General features: G+C 37.8%; 3 protein-coding genes across 3 annotated transcripts; all 3 read right to left on the bottom strand.

Moving 5' to 3' along the window:
- Positions 1-455: 455 nt before the first annotated feature.
- Positions 456-2,294, bottom strand: LOC6569687 (probable flavin-containing monoamine oxidase A). The gene is made up of 3 exons (XM_032741601.1): positions 1,904-2,294; positions 1,437-1,619; positions 456-1,371 (listed from the first exon to the last, which is right to left on the bottom strand). The coding sequence occupies exons 1-3, from the start codon at positions 2,281-2,283 to the stop codon at positions 513-515; spliced, it is 1,422 nt and encodes a 473-aa protein (XP_032597492.1). The 5' UTR covers positions 2,284-2,294; the 3' UTR covers positions 456-512.
- Positions 2,295-5,657: 3,363 nt separating this feature from the next.
- LOC6569686 (organic cation transporter protein) lies at positions 5,658-8,286 on the bottom strand. Its single transcript, XM_001995833.3, has one exon. The coding sequence runs from the start codon at positions 8,083-8,085 to the stop codon at positions 6,406-6,408; it is 1,680 nt and encodes a 559-aa protein (XP_001995869.1). The 5' UTR covers positions 8,086-8,286; the 3' UTR covers positions 5,658-6,405.
- Positions 8,287-10,744: 2,458 nt separating this feature from the next.
- Positions 10,745-14,451, bottom strand: LOC6569684 (organic cation transporter-like protein). Its single transcript, XM_043215065.1, has one exon. The coding sequence runs from the start codon at positions 14,071-14,073 to the stop codon at positions 12,202-12,204; it is 1,872 nt and encodes a 623-aa protein (XP_043071000.1). The 5' UTR covers positions 14,074-14,451; the 3' UTR covers positions 10,745-12,201.
- Between the last annotated feature and the right edge of the window lie 3,306 nt (positions 14,452-17,757).

Here is a 17,757-nt window from a genome sequence, read left to right on the forward strand (position 1 = left end):
GGATGAGATTTTAAAATACTGAATTTTGTAATAAAAATTTAAGTCAGAAAATATGAATGCTAGAAAACTGTGTAACACATAGATAAATTTTAAATAAAATTGTCTGTATGTATAATAAATTATCTAACAAGTTTGTTTGTTTGAAAACTCAAAATTCGACTGTTTATAATAATAATTTAAGTGGAATAAATATTAATAAAAAATATTCGGTGTACACAAGTAGAAAAAAGCCTGCAAATATTTTTTCTAAATGTTTTGAAATCATAGATCTGATTTTTAAAGAAACACAATCTTTCATTTGAGAAATATACTTACTGCATAATAAATTGAGCTACACTTGTTGCCAAAAGTTGGGCGATTAGGCAAATATCGGCTTGATTTTTATCCCAGTGTATGATTATAGAGAAAGAGTTACTTTTGAATACCCCCTGGTAAGTGCCATTTCAAAGAAACACTTAAACATCCGATTGATTTAATACCATTTTGCACACTTTGAACATTTTGCACCCTTTTCAGTCATAGCCAAAGTTAAGCAAACAGATGAGACCCAAGACAAAGATGCCGTAGAAGGTGATATTGTACAGATTGAGGCGACTGAGCAGACTGGCGAAATAGCCCGGACTGATGCCGGCATAACGATCCTTCTGCTGGACATCGAGCAGATCTCGCCAACCCACAACCTGAGGCCGGATGACAAACAGAGCATTTATTGCCGCCCTAATGCCACTCTCCACGGCGCCACCCATAAGATTGCGATTGTTGGTGGCAACTGCCGCCGAACTGGACCAAACGATGCGATGCCAGGGCCTGGTTTGGGGTTTATTCACTGCCGTATTTAGTTCACAGATCTCCTCTTTGTATTCCAACGGATCGAGCATCTCCTTACCAAATTGCTCAGCGAGCAGATCGAGGATTGTGTCTCGAACAGTCGCCGTCTCCACATCGGTATCGTGCAGCATATAACCGCCATATTCATTTTTATTTTGCTCGTAGCCCACGACCAACGGTTTCATATTCATAAAATTACCGGAATAACCCTTCGATAACCAATAGGATTTATCGTAATCGATTGTAAATTGAGTGATGACAAATTTGGATTGCCGGCTGATTCTCGAGAAATCCCGAAACTGCTGCGGCAGCTGTGGCTTGAATCTTAACTGATTCACCTTATTCCATGGTATGGCCAGAATGACGGCTTGTGCTATATGTCGATCCCCTTTTGAATCCGTCAACTGCACATAGTTCTTAAAGTGTTCCAGTTCGACAGCTTTAACTCCACTCCGGATATCTGTGTGCTTCAATTTCTTGAGCAGCCCTTCTAGCAGATCCTTGCAGGACACATCCATCAGAGTCGACGGCAGGCGCATAAATCTAAAATGAGGAACGATAGAGGAGAGGAGAGAGGAGAAGCAATATAATTTCGCTAGTTCACCTACAGATCGACCAGGATACTCAATCCACCCGAACTGCTGCAGAGGCACATGAACTCATCGTAGTTGATTTCGCTCGCCGGCAAACCAGAAGTCAGCAGCACCAAGTTGAACATAAATTGGCGCGATTTGTTGAAGAACAGATTGGTGGAAATATGTCGTTCCATTGTTGGCACTCGCTTGCGAAACCTATCGATAAATAGATGGACTCAACTCTGTACTCAGCAAAAATAAAACGCCCTAAAAAAAAATGGTTTTTCTTTTTTATATAGGAAAGCATTTCTCTACAAATGAGAAAACATTTCTCTACAAATGAGAAAGGTTTTCCCTAAGTCGACATTCCATTGTCAATGAATGGTCATTTTTAATAGTGTATAATCTTAGCTCGCATTTCTAACTTGTCGATTTTCTAAAAGTTTGACTGATTTTTTTGAGTGTATAATTTCAGTTTGCAATCTCAATTTGTCACTCACTGAAAATGGAGCCCATTAAATTTCTTCATGCGCAAATCGAGCATTTCGATATAGCGCCATAGCTCAAAGCTGGCCGGCGTTGAGGTTAAGCCCCGATCCAGTTCCCAGCAGCGATTCAGCTGATCAGTGTTCAGATTGCGCTGTCTCACGGCCACATTCAACTGGCTGAGGAAGGCGATGAGTTCGGTTTGCTCCTTGTTCACAATGCGGGAACCATTGCTGCCCAGTTGTCCGCCTGGTTTGCGATTCTCGTCTATAATACGCATATTGAGCGAACTGTCCTTGGATAGGATTTTTATGGCCGATGTTAGACCGGCTAGGCCCGCACCCACAATAAGTATATCGAGTTCAGGTAAATCGTTGCCAAAAGGTAAATCCATATAATCTGTTTTGACATAATCAATTTTAAAAAATAATAATCACACAAAACTGAAAGCAAATTCAAATTGAGTTTGTCACTAAAAATGCTAAGAAAAAAAAATTAATTAATTTAGCACAGCAGGCAATTTTCTTCCGTGCAATAATTTCAAATTAATAAATAATTTTGCTTCACTGGTGCGTGTATCTGCTATGCTTGCTATGCTATGCCGTACAACACCAGCAAAGCACGCAACCAATGTGATTTTCTAAACCCTAAAAGTATGCTGCAATCAGATTCAAATTTTGTTTCGCTGGTGTGTGCATATGCTCTCGTACCCCATACAACAACCTGCAAAGCAAATAAAGTGGTGTGACCATATTTGTGGGTGCTCCTACAACCATGCTGCATTAATGTTAAAGTTGAACAAACTGATTGCCAACCTTACTTATTTTTCCAAAATTCACGTAATAATCAAGAAAAGCACAACAGTTATTCAGTCAATGAAAAATTGTCATGTTCGTGCAGCTGACTAATTTAGTTTCACATACTAGCCTATTCTATTCAATAGCCTGCAAATAAAACAATGCACTCGGAGCAAATTGCGTGTGCCCCTAAAAGTATGTTGCAATCATGTTAAAATCCAAAATTGCTTCACTGGTGTGTGCACATGCTAGCCTATCCTATACGGCTACCTACACTCTTAAGTCACCATATTTGATTTCGACCCTAAAAGTATGCGGCAATGTGTCCAAGTTTACTCACGCTGATCGAGTGCCCAAATTCTTGATGCACCTCAAAGTATGCTGTAATTAAGTCAAAACGTATTCAAACTGTCAACTTGAGATTCAAGTTTAATGATCAAAAACAGTACAAAAATGAACGGAAATAAAAACTTTATCGAGATTTCAAAAAGAAACAAAAAAGGAAGCATATTTACAACTCACATAGAGCTTACGCACAGCATAATTACTTTCCATCTAAGCAACGTTATCACAAAATGAGTGTGAGGCACATTTCCGCTGCTAATTGAAGTAAACAGAAAACAACACGTATAAAAATCAAGCATGCAGCTTATGCCCCAAAAATTGTTGTTCTATTCGATATGGGATTCCATTGTAGTCTGAAGGCTAACACAAATTAACAACAATGTGGCAAACTTAATCACTAATGAGTTATCTTAAGCAGACAGACGGCTGATTATTAAAAAATTATGAAAATTGTATTTGAACCCAAGCAATCCATACTGATGATAATTATATAAATATTAAAAGATGGAATCCCTAAGAATTCGATCCATAATTCAAAGTACTTTGCTGCTGCTGCCAAGAATAAAAATATATATCGTCCCTATTTTCCTATAAAAAAAAAAAATAAATTATTATTGAAAAATTGCACTTATTTGAAAAACCTGTTCTCAAGATTACTTGTCAATTGTAAATTGAAATGGATAAATATATAATGTTATTATCATCTATTTATAGCGCTAAATTATTAATTTGCGTAGTCGACTCTGGGATTGATTTACATAAATAAATTATACATGACCGTACACAATTGTTTTATAAATTGACGTATTCGCAATTGAGAAACGTTGACATTAATACAATTAATATACGCATTTAACTGATAGCTTTATTTAGCACTCGAGCACTGAACTGCACTTAACACTTAACACATATGTATACGTATATATAATTGAATATAATACTGTATTCTCTTATCGTTATCAGCTGTCGCGCCTTACGGATGTCTCCGTCCCACTTCTGCACCTAGAGTCCCAATTTCCAAGCTGATCGTTAGGCCTGTTGAGCAACGCAAGTCAAACAAAGCAACAAAGTAAGGCTTGCTTAAGCTAAACGAAGATTAAATTAATACACTCAGAAAAACAAATCGCACTCAATTTTACAAAATTCTCTTACTCATTTTTCAGAAAGTACATTTCTAAAATTGAAGATTGTGTCTTTCTAATAAAAAAGATCTTTCATTTCTGAATTTCAGAGTTTATTTTATTTGAAATATATTAAATATATTTATAATTTCAAGTGTATAGTTTCAAATGTATTTTTTATGAATACAAATAGATTGTTTATAAAAATGCATACAAATTAATTAGATAAGCATTTCTTATTAATAGAAAATATTGAAATATAAATAGAAAAAATCGCCAATAATTTTGGGGATGTCCATTTAAGGCAAGTCTTTTTACGGTTTAGAAATTTATTTCCCAATATTTATAAATCAATTCTAAACACCACAAAAACATTCCAAATTTATTTGGTGTGATTTTTTTCCGAGTCTGCTAGAGTCAAGCTATATTTTTTAGGATTTCGTAATCCACTTCCCAGATTAGGCTAACCAAAGACGCTCGACTGATGCACTATATATATATATATATATAAATATTGTTTATGGGTTGGGAAATGTCACCCTCAATGGTTGACAAACACCATCATATAATTATCATGCCCTCTGCGAATGTATTCTTAAACACAGCAAGTGCTGTAAAGTTCATTGCTTGCCGGCAACAGTTGAGTTAATATAATTTTTATTGAACAATAATTGTAAATAAAAAACGAAAACAAAAACAAAAACAAAACAATGCTGTTCTTGTGTAATGGCATCAATTTAACACGACACACTTAAAATACCCTGCACAAATGTTCTTCGAAATAATGAGATTGTTCACAAGTTGAATTGTCAAATGGAAACCAAATTTGAGCTTCCAAATATATATATATATATATATATATATATATATATATGTATATTTATGTATGTAAATAATGATAGTGAATTTGGTATTTGGTAACTTGTTTTTTTATTAATCTTTCGTCGTTTACCCGGGCAAATAGTGACTGAAAAAAGTGATACTATGAAAAATAATCGCATTTTATATAATAATAACTGTCAGATTGATTAAATAACAAAAGAATAAGAGAGACAAAATGTATGACAATTATAAAATGATTGTTTTCGTAAATTAAATGGAAAATATGCAATTGTTTTCCTATGCGAAAATACTTTTTGTTCTTTTCTGACTTTCAAAAATAAGACAACAATAAAATACTCTTTTGACTCAGAGTGCGTCTTGTGCATTGTTTTGTTGATGTACCCTGAACCCACTGGAAATGGCCTTGTCCGTCGGTCTCTCCATGAACTAGTGACTCTCAGACTCTATAAGAGCTACTGACTTCAAATTGGGAGTATAAGTTCCTCAGTGTACCAGATTGAAGTCAGAATTATTCCATATATTAGTTACGCTATTTGGGTTCAATACATTTTGGAATTTAGCCTCTGATTCGGATTCCGATACTGAATTTTAATTCCGACACTTTGTCCACAGAAGCTAATTGAATGCCAAAAACAGAACGAATACTGAGTAAATATTGTGTTTTCTTTTATTATTTATTTAATAACAAATAAATGTAAATAAATTGAAATTGAGTTTCTTGCGACTTTTTCTATGCTTAAACATATGAGTTGGAATACTTTCTACTTCGATTGAATAAATGCAATTATTCATCGTGAACAATAAATGCTAATTGCTTAAATTCCGATAAATTCATGCGGCGGATACTCGTCACGCCTCCCTCTGCCTGCCCCTCTGCCTGCCCCTCTGCCTGCCCCTCTTCCTCTTCGTCAGAGGAGCCTATCTATTCCTCTGTCGCAACTTCTCCTTCTTCCTCTCCTTCTCCTTTTCCTTCTCCCTCTCCTTCTTTCTCACCTTGTCCGTCTCCGTCTCGCTTTGTATTTCGCTCTCTCTCACCGGCTCCCTCCTGGTTCCCCTCTCCATCTCTATCCCCCTCTTCATCTGCCTCTCCTTTTAGACCTCGTCCTCTTCTTCTTCTTCTCCTCACTTCCATCATCTCCACCTCCATCTTCTTAGCCTTTTCCATCTTCCCATCCATCCGTCTCCCCTCATCATATCCGTCTCCCTCTCCCATCCCCTCTCCCATTCTCTCTCTCTCTCTCTGTCTCCCTCTCCATCTCCGTTTCCACCTCCTTCCTCATCTCCCCCCCCCCCTCTCTCCGGCTCCCTCTCCTTCTCCTTCTCTATATTCATCTGCCTCTCGTTCTTCTTCTTCATCGTCGTCCTTTCCGTCTTTTCCCCTTCCCCCCTCTCTCAATCCATCTGTAAAGCTTACGCCTTCGCGCCATAGTTGCCATTGATCATCGTATTCAGCTCCTCATCCTCCAGAGATTGGCTCCTGCTCCGCTGCTGCTTTTTGCCAAAGTTCTCGGCATCCTCAATGGTCTCCGGCAAGGGTCTGTTCAGTGTCTCCGGCAGGAGCAGCGACATTAGGCCCGCCGTCAGCGACAGGGCACCACAAATGACCAACGGCAAGGGTCGCCAGATCTCGCCGAGAAGATTCAGATACGGCGCCAGAATGCCGCCAATGCGGGCGACCATCGACGAGGCGCCCAACCCCACATTGCGCACCACAGTCGGAAATTGCTCGGCCGTAAAAATGTAGACAGTGCCGTACGACGAGGTGATGGCCAATTTGCCAATCATGGCGCAAGTGATGAGCAGCCAATTCATGTCGCTGGGCACCAGAACCGTTGCCAGCAAACTAATCCCGGCCACCAACATGGCGCCGCACAGCGTCGAGCGACGACCCCAGCGATTCAGGGTGATCAGCAGCAGGGAATAGCCAGGAATCTCCACAGCCCCCGAGAAGACAAAGTTCTGCAGCTGATTGCCACCCAGATTATTGGTGTTCCAGGAGAGGCCGTAGTAGACGCCACTGTTGACGAACCAATCGAAAAAGATGATCAACGTTTTGCGCCGCAAGTTCGGATAACGCAGCAAGTCCCAAACGGATGCGGATGGTTGCTGCGAGGCAGTCTGCGCCTGCTCCTTCTGTGCCGACTCCTCGCGGACAAGCTGGTCGTAGATCTCGCTGGGTATCTGGACACGATTGACACGGGCCGCCCGCTCAATGATGACAAACGCCTCCTCGCTGCGACCCTTCGAGAGCAGCCAACGTGCCGATTCGGGTATTAGCCAATAGTAGCCCATAAAAACCAGACCCGGCAAAGTCAGGGCTATTTGCAGCCAGCGCCAATCCCTGATAAGATAAGCAAATCCCGCCGTAAGCATAAACCCAACGGAGAAGAACATCTGCACAGTGACGCCGGCAAAGAGGCGATAGCTGGCACCCACCATTTCCATGGCAATCACATAGGCCACCAGAAAGACGCCCGACGTGGTCGCGCCAACAATCAGCCGAGCGATCGTATAGGTAAAGTAATCCGGTGCCAAGCCCGCCGTAATGCCAAAAACCAACTGGATCACGAGCGAGGCAAAAAAGGTAGGCTTCCTGCCCCATTTGTCGCTCAGGTGGCCAAAGATGAAGCTGCCGAGGAGCACGCCCACCATAAACAATGAATCACTTGTGGCACTCAGCAGACTCCGCCCGCAAACCATATTCCATTCCGTGACAGCGCTATTCCGGTATTTCGACTGATCGTAGAGGTAACTGCTGCAGGTCAACGTGCCACTTGTTGTGTCACTCAGATTGCCACTCAAATAGGAGTCGTTGTAGGCCACATTGTAATATTCGCAGGTATTCAATTTACCCGTCATCTCATCCAGCGGATAGGCGAGCAACCAGTGAGCTGGCGGCAGCGATTGATAGGTGGCAACTGGCGCTTCCTCGTGTGGCAGGCGGCAACGGTGCTCGGGACGAGCGAGCAGGAAAACGCCCGCCAATTTGTGGAAGGCACAAACGATGGCCGGCAAACAGAGCAGCAAATAAATCCGCCTCTGATAACGTCCGAATCCGCCCAAATGGGTTATAACATCATCGTAGCCCATTTTTATTAATTAATTATTAATTACCTAATTAATTAATTGTCTGAGTATTGATTTTTCTATTGATTTCGAGCAATATTCAATTTTCATTAACATATATATAAATATTGCGTATACGCCGCGTGAGCTGTTTTTTTTTTCTTTTTTGGTTAAATGTCGAAAGGCGCGCGCGAGAAACAACTACACGCGATCTGTGCCAGCTGGCGACTAACAGATGACGACGTAGGCGATGAAAGCGACGGCGACGGCGACGGCGACGACGCCGACGTCGACTTGCTGCTGGGCAGCGAAAGTGTCAAGAACGCATTCGACATTGACTCTCAACGGCGACGCAGCAGCGACGCCGCTCAACAGTTGTAACCAACAAACAAGAATGGTGAGCTCGACTGGGCTATACCCTGCAGCCAGCTACTAAATATAGTCTTTATGGAAAATTTAACATTAACATCTACTGTTTAAATGAAATCAACTATAAAATGTGTATTCCCCCTAAAATTAAGTCATCTATTAAATATTCTCGATTTGCCTTTAAAATGTCCTTTGAGAATTTATTCATCGGTTAAATTCTAGTTTTATTGGGTAAATATATGTTTAATATTTCCCTTTAAAATGTATGCAGCTTTTAAAAATACTTAAGGTTTAATGAAGTATTTTCTGGGCTTTCACCAAATCATCCGTGAATTTTTATTAAATAGCCCTAAAGTGAAGTTTTTCCAGTTGTTCCACTTCTAAATATTCATTTCCAAAAGTAATTTCTAGTAACATTTCAATTATATTGTAGAATATCCTTAAATCGAGATGTATATGTGTGTGTTATCTGATGCTGCAGATGGCACCTTCTCTGAGATCCTCTGTGATCTCCAAAAATAGCCTCAAGTACCTACACTTGAGAATGCCGTATAAGTCCTCAAGGCTGCCTAGAGCCTCACATGTTCATTCTTGAAGATGGGAATAAAATTTCTACAAATTAGATAATCCCAAAAATATGTTGGTGTTTTTTTTTTTCATTTTTTTTTAATATTCTGTTCTATTAAGAAAAACATTTATAAGAAGTAGAAATGCATACAAAATCGCCACAAATATTAGAAAAATTTTCTATTAAATTATCTCAACTCCCAATCCTATTTAGTTGATTTACTAAAATTTAGGGAGATTTTTTAGCTTAGTTTATGAACGACGGCGACGTCTCTGCTGACGCTCTGCCGACGCTCTACTGACGTTCAATATAGTAACCAAAAAAAAAAAACACATATTCCCCATTCCCATTCCCAACTCACACTCACACACACATATATAAATAAATACAGTTATGTGCCAGCACTGCTCTCTCACACAAATTGAGCTAAGGATGCTCAGTCAGCTGCTTGGCACACTTTGAGCAATTCAAGGTTAAAGAGAGCCGCTGCTCAATGAATATGCATATATATGTGTGTGTGTGTGTGTGTGCGTACAATCGCTGCTCTCTTACACAATTGCGCTTATGGAGCTAAGGATGCTCAGTCAGTTGCTTCAGGGTCAAAGAGAGCCGCTGCATGTGAGTATGATTGTGTATGTGTGTGACGCAGAATTTGATCATTGACCGAAAATATGTACAACATAATTGCTGCTCAATTGGCAATATTCCATAAATGCACTCACGCTCTACGCTCTTGCACTCGCTCACTCGCTTTCTCCTTATTATCAGTTCTCTCTTTCCGTTCTCAACACAATCTTTGTTCGAGCTTCGTAACAAGTTAAATAACACGCGACTTTATTAGCTAATTTAAATTTGCATATAAACAAACTTGACTTTTGTTTAGCCATAATTCATTAGCATATTGTATGAAGAGACGTCATTTCATTTGTTGTGTCGGCTGCCCTTGCTCAATATAAATAAAAATAACGTGTACGAGTATAATGCTTTCAAATGCGCCGCGGTGCATGATAAAAATTCTTCTAAATTATATATATGTATATATGTATGTGTATGTGCACAAAAGTGTGATTTTATCTACAAGTTTTCCAGTTGAACTTCAAGTCATTAGTTTATTGCTTGAGATGTTTGAGATGTTTTATTTATTTTTACAAATGCTTTTTATTATTGTTTTTTTACTTTTGCTTTTTTTTCTTCTTTTTTTTCTTGAATGTTTTTGTTTTTCAATTAGTTTTTACATACATTTGTACACTTGTACTCTTTTAGTCTATTGCTTTTTTTCTTGAGTGTTGCTGCTTTTTTTCTATTACCATTTTTGCTTGAGTATAGCTGTTTTACACTGCTCCCAAAGGGAAGAAATGGGTATATTTTGTTATTGTTTAACTAAACAAGTAAAAATTTTCATTAAATAAACAAAATAAATATATATAATAATAAAACGAATGCATATAATAAATAAACACACATAATAGACAAATAAATAAATTAATAAACAATAAAAATTGATATAAAATAAATAAATAAATAGTCAGTTTGAACCTCAGCTTGCAAAACTCTTCTGAAATTAAGTCTTAGATTTTCGTCTAATAGTTTTTTTTTTTTGTTTTGCCTGAAAATGAGTCTCGTGTTTTTGTTTTTGGCGATAGCGAAAAAAACCAGCTACAAAACAAATAATAAAGCAAAATATGCGGAAGTATTTTTCAACACACTTTTGCTCTTTTCGTAGTTAGATTGAAATGAAGTAAATCGTTCACATTTTACATAATTGCTCAGAATTTATTTACTTTTGCTACTTATGCCAAATACAATATTTGTATGCCAAAAATAAGTACGTGCCGATAAAGAGAACATTGTCTAAAAATTCGATAAGTGTAATAAGTAAATACTAAGTACAATTGTCGTATACAAACATATATATATAAATACATACATAATACAGATTAGGGAAACAGTGGCTTAGATTATGGGAACAGTTTAGCTTAGCCTAAGAAAAGAGCACAGCACGATCTATCGCTCTCTTAGGCACGCATTTTATATATCAAAGCGGGAACAGTTAATGCTGGGCACAGTTTACGCTGCAATGCAAACCTACAAGGCAGGAACAGCTTAGACACTGCAGAGACCATTTCATACCTAAAGTGGGAACAACTTAGGGAAGAGAACACAACTGGATCTGCTTCTCTTGCGCATGCATTTCAAATCTTAAGTGGTAAAAGCTTAGCTCTCAAAAGAGAGCACAACTCCCCTTAAAGATAACATGTTTACCTAATTTTTTCGTCTTTTATTTTTTTGGCGTGCATATTGATGGGAACAGTTTTGGTTGGAAAGAGAACACATCTGGGATGCATATCAAATGGAATAGCAGAGTTATGCCAAAAAAAACATAAACCAATTCTCTCTCAGATCTAAATGCATAAAGAGAAATTATTTTCCGAAACTCAGAAAAAAAATTGCTCTTTGCTTTGTAAGTTAATTAAAATTGTTGCATATGTAAAATCTTAAAACACAAATACTTAATAATAATAAAAGTAAGAAAAAAGTTAATACAATAATTCTTCTAAAATAACCAAATTAGAAAACAACACCCTGTAAGTAACATTTTTTTTTCTTAAAATTTTAGAAAATACACTCAAAACAATTAAGAAATGCAAACCCTTTATTTTAAGACAGGCACAAGCCTAATTTTTAGAAAACTTATTTCGGAATAATAAGGTGAGGAACCCTTTGCGACTTACTAAAACTTCGCTTCGTCGATTTATTTCTGAGTGTATGCGCTGTCTAATTATTGTTTATTGTTTTAAAGGGGGAACAGTTAAGGAAGCATTTCAAATTTCAAGCACAGTTAGTTCAAATAAAACTGTTCCCACTTCAGATCTAAATGCTTAAAGCGCAAATGTTTTTCTAAGCGCTGTTTTTAATTTCTTTTTCTAAATTTTCTTTCGTCTTTTCGTTTTGTTATTTGTTTTTTTTTTTGGCATGCAACTGAGATTTTCAGTAATTTAATTTTTAATACTCTGTATTTATTTCTTTGTCTCTGTTTACCTGTCTCTCTTTCTCTCTTCTTTCTCTGCTTTCTTCATGGTAAAAAAACTTGTGCTCGACTGGAATTGAAAAGTGAATGACCTCGGGGAAGAAGAAGATGGACTTTAGCTATGTTAATTAATTACCGTTCTTATTAATTACTATTATTTATTATTGTTAACAAATTACGCTTTGTTGCCATTTGACAAATTGAGTGGTTGCGTTTCCAGCTCCCTGCCCTTTTCCAGATCCCTCCTGCTGCTCTTCTCCCTCCTTCCAAATCGCTCGCCATCCGCAATTGTTTCCAGTGTAGGCTTATTATGCGTCTCCGGCAAAAGCAGAGATAAAAATCCGGCGGATAAAGCGAGTACGCCATAGATAACCAATGGCAGAGGTCGCCAAATGCTGGCCAAGGCATTCAGATAAGGAGCCAGCATTCCAGTCAAACGGGAAACCATGGAAGCGGCGCCCATTCCAACCGTGCGCACCACAGTCGGAAATTGTTCGCTGGAAAAGAGATAAATGGTGCCATAGGAACCGGTGATGGCCAGTTTACCCAACATGGCAAAGGTGATCATGAGCCACTGCATCTTAACCGGTACCAAGATGGTCGCCAGCAGGCTAATCCCCGCCAGCAGCATGCAACCGCAGAGTATCGAGCGGCGACCCCAGCGATTCAAGGTGAGCAGTAGAAAACAATAGGCGGGTATTTCCACAGCGCCAGAGATGACGAAATTCAGCAGGACGTTGCCACCCAGATTGTTGGGGCTCCAGGAGAGGCCATAGTAGACGCCGGTGCAGACGAGCCAATCGAAGAAAATGACGAGCGTTTTGCGGCGCAAATTCGGATAGTGAAAGAGATCCCAAACGGAGGCGGGCTTGGCTGCGGATGCCACCTGATCCTCCTGATCCTGCTCGTGCTCCTTCTGCTTCAGCTTAAGGTTGAGATCTAGATTGAGCTGCTTCTCCTTCTCCAGCTGCAGCCGCCTCTCCTGCTCCTTCAACTGATCCTTGCCCTGCTCCTTCAGGTGCTTCTCCTCCTGCTCCCTCTCCAGCTTCCACTCCAGATTCCTCTCAAGCTCCATCTGCTTATTCAGGTTCAGCTTCTCCTGCTCCTTCTCGTTCTCCTTCTCCCTCTCCCCCCCCCCATCCAGAAGCCGCTCCAAAGTCTCTCTGCTAATCTCCACATGATTAAACCTCGCCGCTTTTTGCATCACATCCAAGGCCTCCTCCCGCTTACCCTTCGACAGCAGCCAACGCACCGATTCGGGTATAATCCAATAGTAACCCATAAAAATCAAACCAGGCAGAGTCAACGCAATCTGCAACCAGCGCCAGTCATGGATAAAATAAGCAAATCCCGCCGTAAGCATATATCCTACGGAGAAGAACATCATGACAAAGATGCCGGCATAGAGACGCTTCGTGGGACCAACCATTTCCATGGCAATCACATAGGCCACCAAGAAGACGCCCGACGTTGTGGCGCCCACAACTAATCTGGCCAAAGTATAACTAAAGTAATCCGGTGCCAAGCCCGCCGCAATGCCAAAAACCAGCTGAATCACAAGTGAGGCAAAAAAAATCGGTTTCCGGCCCAATTTATCGCTGAGTTGGCCAAAAATAATGCTGCCCAAAAGGACGCCCAGCATAAACATTGAATCGCTTGTGGCCGCAAGAAATTCTCGGCCACAAACCAAATCGAACTCGGTAACGGCACTATTCGCGTAACGGGAACGATCGTAGATGAATCGATTGCAACTCTGCGTTTCATTGCTAAGCCTGTGAAAGCTTTCGTTGCCTATGTCGTATTCCAGTTCGTAGCGCTCGCATTTTTCATACGGTGGATAAGCGAGCTGTGAAAGCTCCTCCGTTAGCTCAAAGCTTTGATTCGTCTCATTCGACAGCGCACAGCGAAATTTTGGCTTGGCGAGCAAAAAAACGCCGGCAAGTTTGTGAAATGCAACCGGCATCGATGTCAAACAGATCAGCACATAAATTATACGCTGATAGCGTCCAAAGTCGCCCAATTCCACAATAATCTCATCGTAGCCCATTTTTTATTTTATTTATTTTTTTTTAATTGTTAAAATTACTATTTTTGCCGTATTTTATTTCGAGTTTCAACAAAGAAACAGTTACAATTATTAACAGTTAATCGTCCACTATGAGCACCTGCCGCGAGCGCGTCGCGTGAATCACTGAAAGCTTGTCAACGATTGCAGCTTTCTTTAAGCAACGCGCATCTCGTGATTTGTTGCCAGACAATGACGTGTACTTTAGCAACACTCGGAGAGAGACAGTGAGAGAGAGCGCGCGAGAGCGTAATTATGTTTAGCAACAACAACAGCAACAAGTAAGACGCGCAACACGTGTTGCGATTGCGGATCTCTTTTCCAACTAATCGTCAAGCCGAAGAAGAAGAAGCAGAAGCGTTCTTTGAACCCCAAAATTATGGTGAGATTCGTAACTTGCGTCTGCTTTGGCAAGCGGAATAGAACTGAAAACCTAAAAAGCTCAACGATTGAACGATTGAAGGCCACGCAAAGACTGTTGGGGCAATAAGTGCTGACAATACACATAACGATAGCATGTCCCACATACACTAGCACTCACACACACATATAAATATACATACATAAGAGTACACTCGGAAAAAATCTAACTAAACGATATAAACTTTATAATAATGGAAAGTTTTTCTTGTTTTTTCGCAATAATTTTTAAATGCGAGATCAAAAATTTCTAAGAATTCGAAAAACGGTCTAAAATGGAAATCGCTGTAAAAATATAAAGTTTTTCTTGTTTTTAGAAAAAGTTTCGAAATAGTTTCTTTTTCTAAAAATTAGAAAAGCTTACCCAAAATCGATAATTCCAAAAAATATCGATTTTTTCATATTTCTAATGATATGCTTTTCTAAAATGTAATAAATTGAGTATAAAAAACTAATATATGAATTCAAACACACATAGCAAAATCCAAGCCGAAAACTAGTCGTATTTTTTTTCTAAATCTTAAAAAATCCACTCCGAAATTTACAAATCCTTTTTTTGGAGAGCTGCAAAAATAAATTTTTAGAAATTTACTTGGCGTCTAAAGTTGGACGATAATTTCTTACCTCATTTTTAATGTCGTTTATTTTGCTGAGTGTATATCTAAACATATGCTCCAAAAGCCAACAAGTAGCAATCATGCATATTGCCAGCCAAGTTGCTCACGTTTCACTTACTCTCTCTCGCTCTCTGTCTCTCTCGCTCTTTCTCTCTATGTCTCGGTATACCCAGCGGGATTTTGTTTTTTTCGAATCGTTACAGTATGTTGCCGGTAATAAACAAAAACAAAAAAACGGTCGAAAACCAACAGCTGAGCATATTTACCGACAAAGCAGAAGGTTCTTCATTAATTTCCAGACAGCATTGCTCAGTTCAGCAAATAGCTTCCCGCTGGGTCTTTTTTTTTTTTGTTGTGATAAATTAGAGAATGAGGAGACAGAGAGAGAGAGAGAGAGAGAGAGAGCGAGAAAGCAACCCCGTGGCAACAAAAAATTAGTGTTAACATTATTAAAGAGGGTTTCCAGCGGGTCTTCAGCTCACTTTTTGGACTGGCCAACTGACAAACGATGACGCATAACTGAAATAAACAAACACACACACACACACATGCACATATATCAACTGCGTGTGTGTGTGAAGAGTACTGGAAGGAGACCAATTTATTATGTATTTATTTAGTCTTGGTAAAAATAGCATTTCTTCTTTTCTTACTTACTTTCAAATAATAATATTATATAAGAATACATTTTATTTTAATTTCATTGCTTTTTGTTTTTTTAAAATTGTTTTCAAAGTTTCTCATACTGAGTTAAACCATAAAATCGAATGTTATTGACTTTAAGAAAGAAACCAGAATTTGTGTGGCGCCTTCATTTGAGTAAAGTAAACAAATTTTGAACACATTATCACATGAATTTTGATTCGAGAATTTTTCACTGAAAAAAAACACCAAAGAAGTTTTAAATATTAATATTAAATAAAAAGAAAGCTCAAAACCTAAATAAACGAAAAGATTGTGTTGTAATTTAGTAATAATCAAATTGATTCTAAAAGTAATAAAAACACGCCAAAAACTTAAATATATTCAAAGTAGTTTAATATTAAGAATATTGTATTAATTTTATACATATATATAATAATTATATATATATTTTTTTAGCATTCAGATAATTAACGCTAATCGTTTTCGACTTATTTGCATGACAGGCTTCCAATTCCAATTCGAACTCGAAATCGAATTCGATCTCGATTTATTGGCGCTGCTGTCTGATTGGAGTTCATTTAACTTCTCTTTTCAATTGGAATGTGTCAATGGCAATTATTGTTTTGGTTCGCTGTAGAAGGCAATTGAGTCGCGAAATATATAACAAAATCAGTCAGACGTCTATCGTACGATGTTTGCAACACTAGATGCACTCACACACACATATACACACACACATACAGTGGTGTTAGAAAAAATAGCGCCACTCTGAAATTATTTTAATTAGAAAAATCAAAGCATCTTAAAGTTTTGTAATTTTGCAAAATATTTATTTGCAATAGAAATTGTTTATTTACTTCTAATTTTCATTATTAAAAGTGCACATTTGGAAGCTGGGCTGCTGTTATTTTCTTTGCTAATTTTCTCCCTCTTTTATTAAATTATATTTCTTAATTTGAACTTTAATTGAATTTAAATAAGTTGAAAGCGTTGCATAAAATTATATATTCTTTCTTTCTCACATATTTTAAGATTCTTCTTCCACTTTTAAAAACTTATTCATAACTTGTTACACTTACAAATTTAAAAGAACACCTTTGAAAACATTTCTTTGTGAGAGTGGAGGAATTATTTTGACAGCAACTGTAGATCTATACACACATACACACATACAATAATAGTTCCAAGCAGCCTTCAATTGAACTCAATTAATTGGCGTATCTCAATTCCATTTCTTCTTTCTTCGCTGCTGGAACGATTGGAAGAGGCAGCCAAATACTGTTTGTGTAAGTGTGTGTGTGTGTTGAAACGGGTTATAAAACCTAGAAAATGCTGGAAGTGCAATTAACCGTTTCATTAAAGTGATCTTTTCTTTTTTTTTTGAAAAGTTAGAGAAACTCGTTTAGAACTTTATTCGATCTAAACATTTAGAATTGCATAAATATTACAAATATAAAACTAGAAATATAAAAAAAGTTAATGTTTCATTTAATTAATTCTATTAATTTTATTTCGATTTTATAAAAGATAATAAACGTGAAAAGCTTTATATAAACTTTACAAAAACATTTACAATTGCATCAAATTAAAAAAAAAAAATCAAAATAAGATATAAAACTAGTTTAACATCAAATTGAATAAAAACATAGTAATGAAAATATAAAAATAAATATTGAATAGTGCTTAAATTGAGCAAATGAAATTTGTGAGCAAATTTGCAAAATTCTCTATTTATAATCACAATTATTTTCTTTTGCATGTGTGACCCAAATTCGCTATGATAAATAAGCACCTGGCCAAAATTTTGTATAAATCGGTAAAAGCAAAAATTTCCAATTGCAGATACAAAAATAAATAATGTTTTCTGCTTGCTTTTTTATTGCCGTCTTTTAGGGATTGTGGAATTACTTAAAAATTAGCGCCTATTAGGGATGGTAAAATTAGCTAAAATTTAATTATAATTAAAATCATAATTTTTAAATGA

This window comes from Drosophila grimshawi, unplaced genomic scaffold (assembly GCF_018153295.1).
Source record: "Drosophila grimshawi isolate 15287-2541.00 unplaced genomic scaffold, ASM1815329v1 contig_311, whole genome shotgun sequence".
Classification (NCBI taxonomy): Eukaryota; Metazoa; Arthropoda; class Insecta; order Diptera; family Drosophilidae; genus Drosophila; species Drosophila grimshawi.

Excerpts from the sequence above, each read along its gene's own strand:
- LOC6569687 (XM_032741601.1), bottom strand. The coding sequence starts at position 2,283 with ATGGATTTACCTTTTGGCAACGATTTACCTGAACTCGATATACTTATT. Across the intron at positions 1,620-1,903 it reads TTTAATGGGCTCCATTTTCA|GTTTCGCAAGCGAGTGCCAA; the intron begins GTGAGTGACAAA and ends ATTTATCGATAG. Across the intron at positions 1,372-1,436 it reads TTGAGTATCCTGGTCGATCT|ATTTATGCGCCTGCCGTCGA; the intron begins GTAGGTGAACTA and ends TCCTCATTTTAG.
- LOC6569686 (XM_001995833.3), bottom strand. The coding sequence starts at position 8,085 with ATGGGCTACGATGATGTTATAACCCATTTGGGCGGATTCGGACGTTAT.
- LOC6569684 (XM_043215065.1), bottom strand. The coding sequence starts at position 14,073 with ATGGGCTACGATGAGATTATTGTGGAATTGGGCGACTTTGGACGCTAT.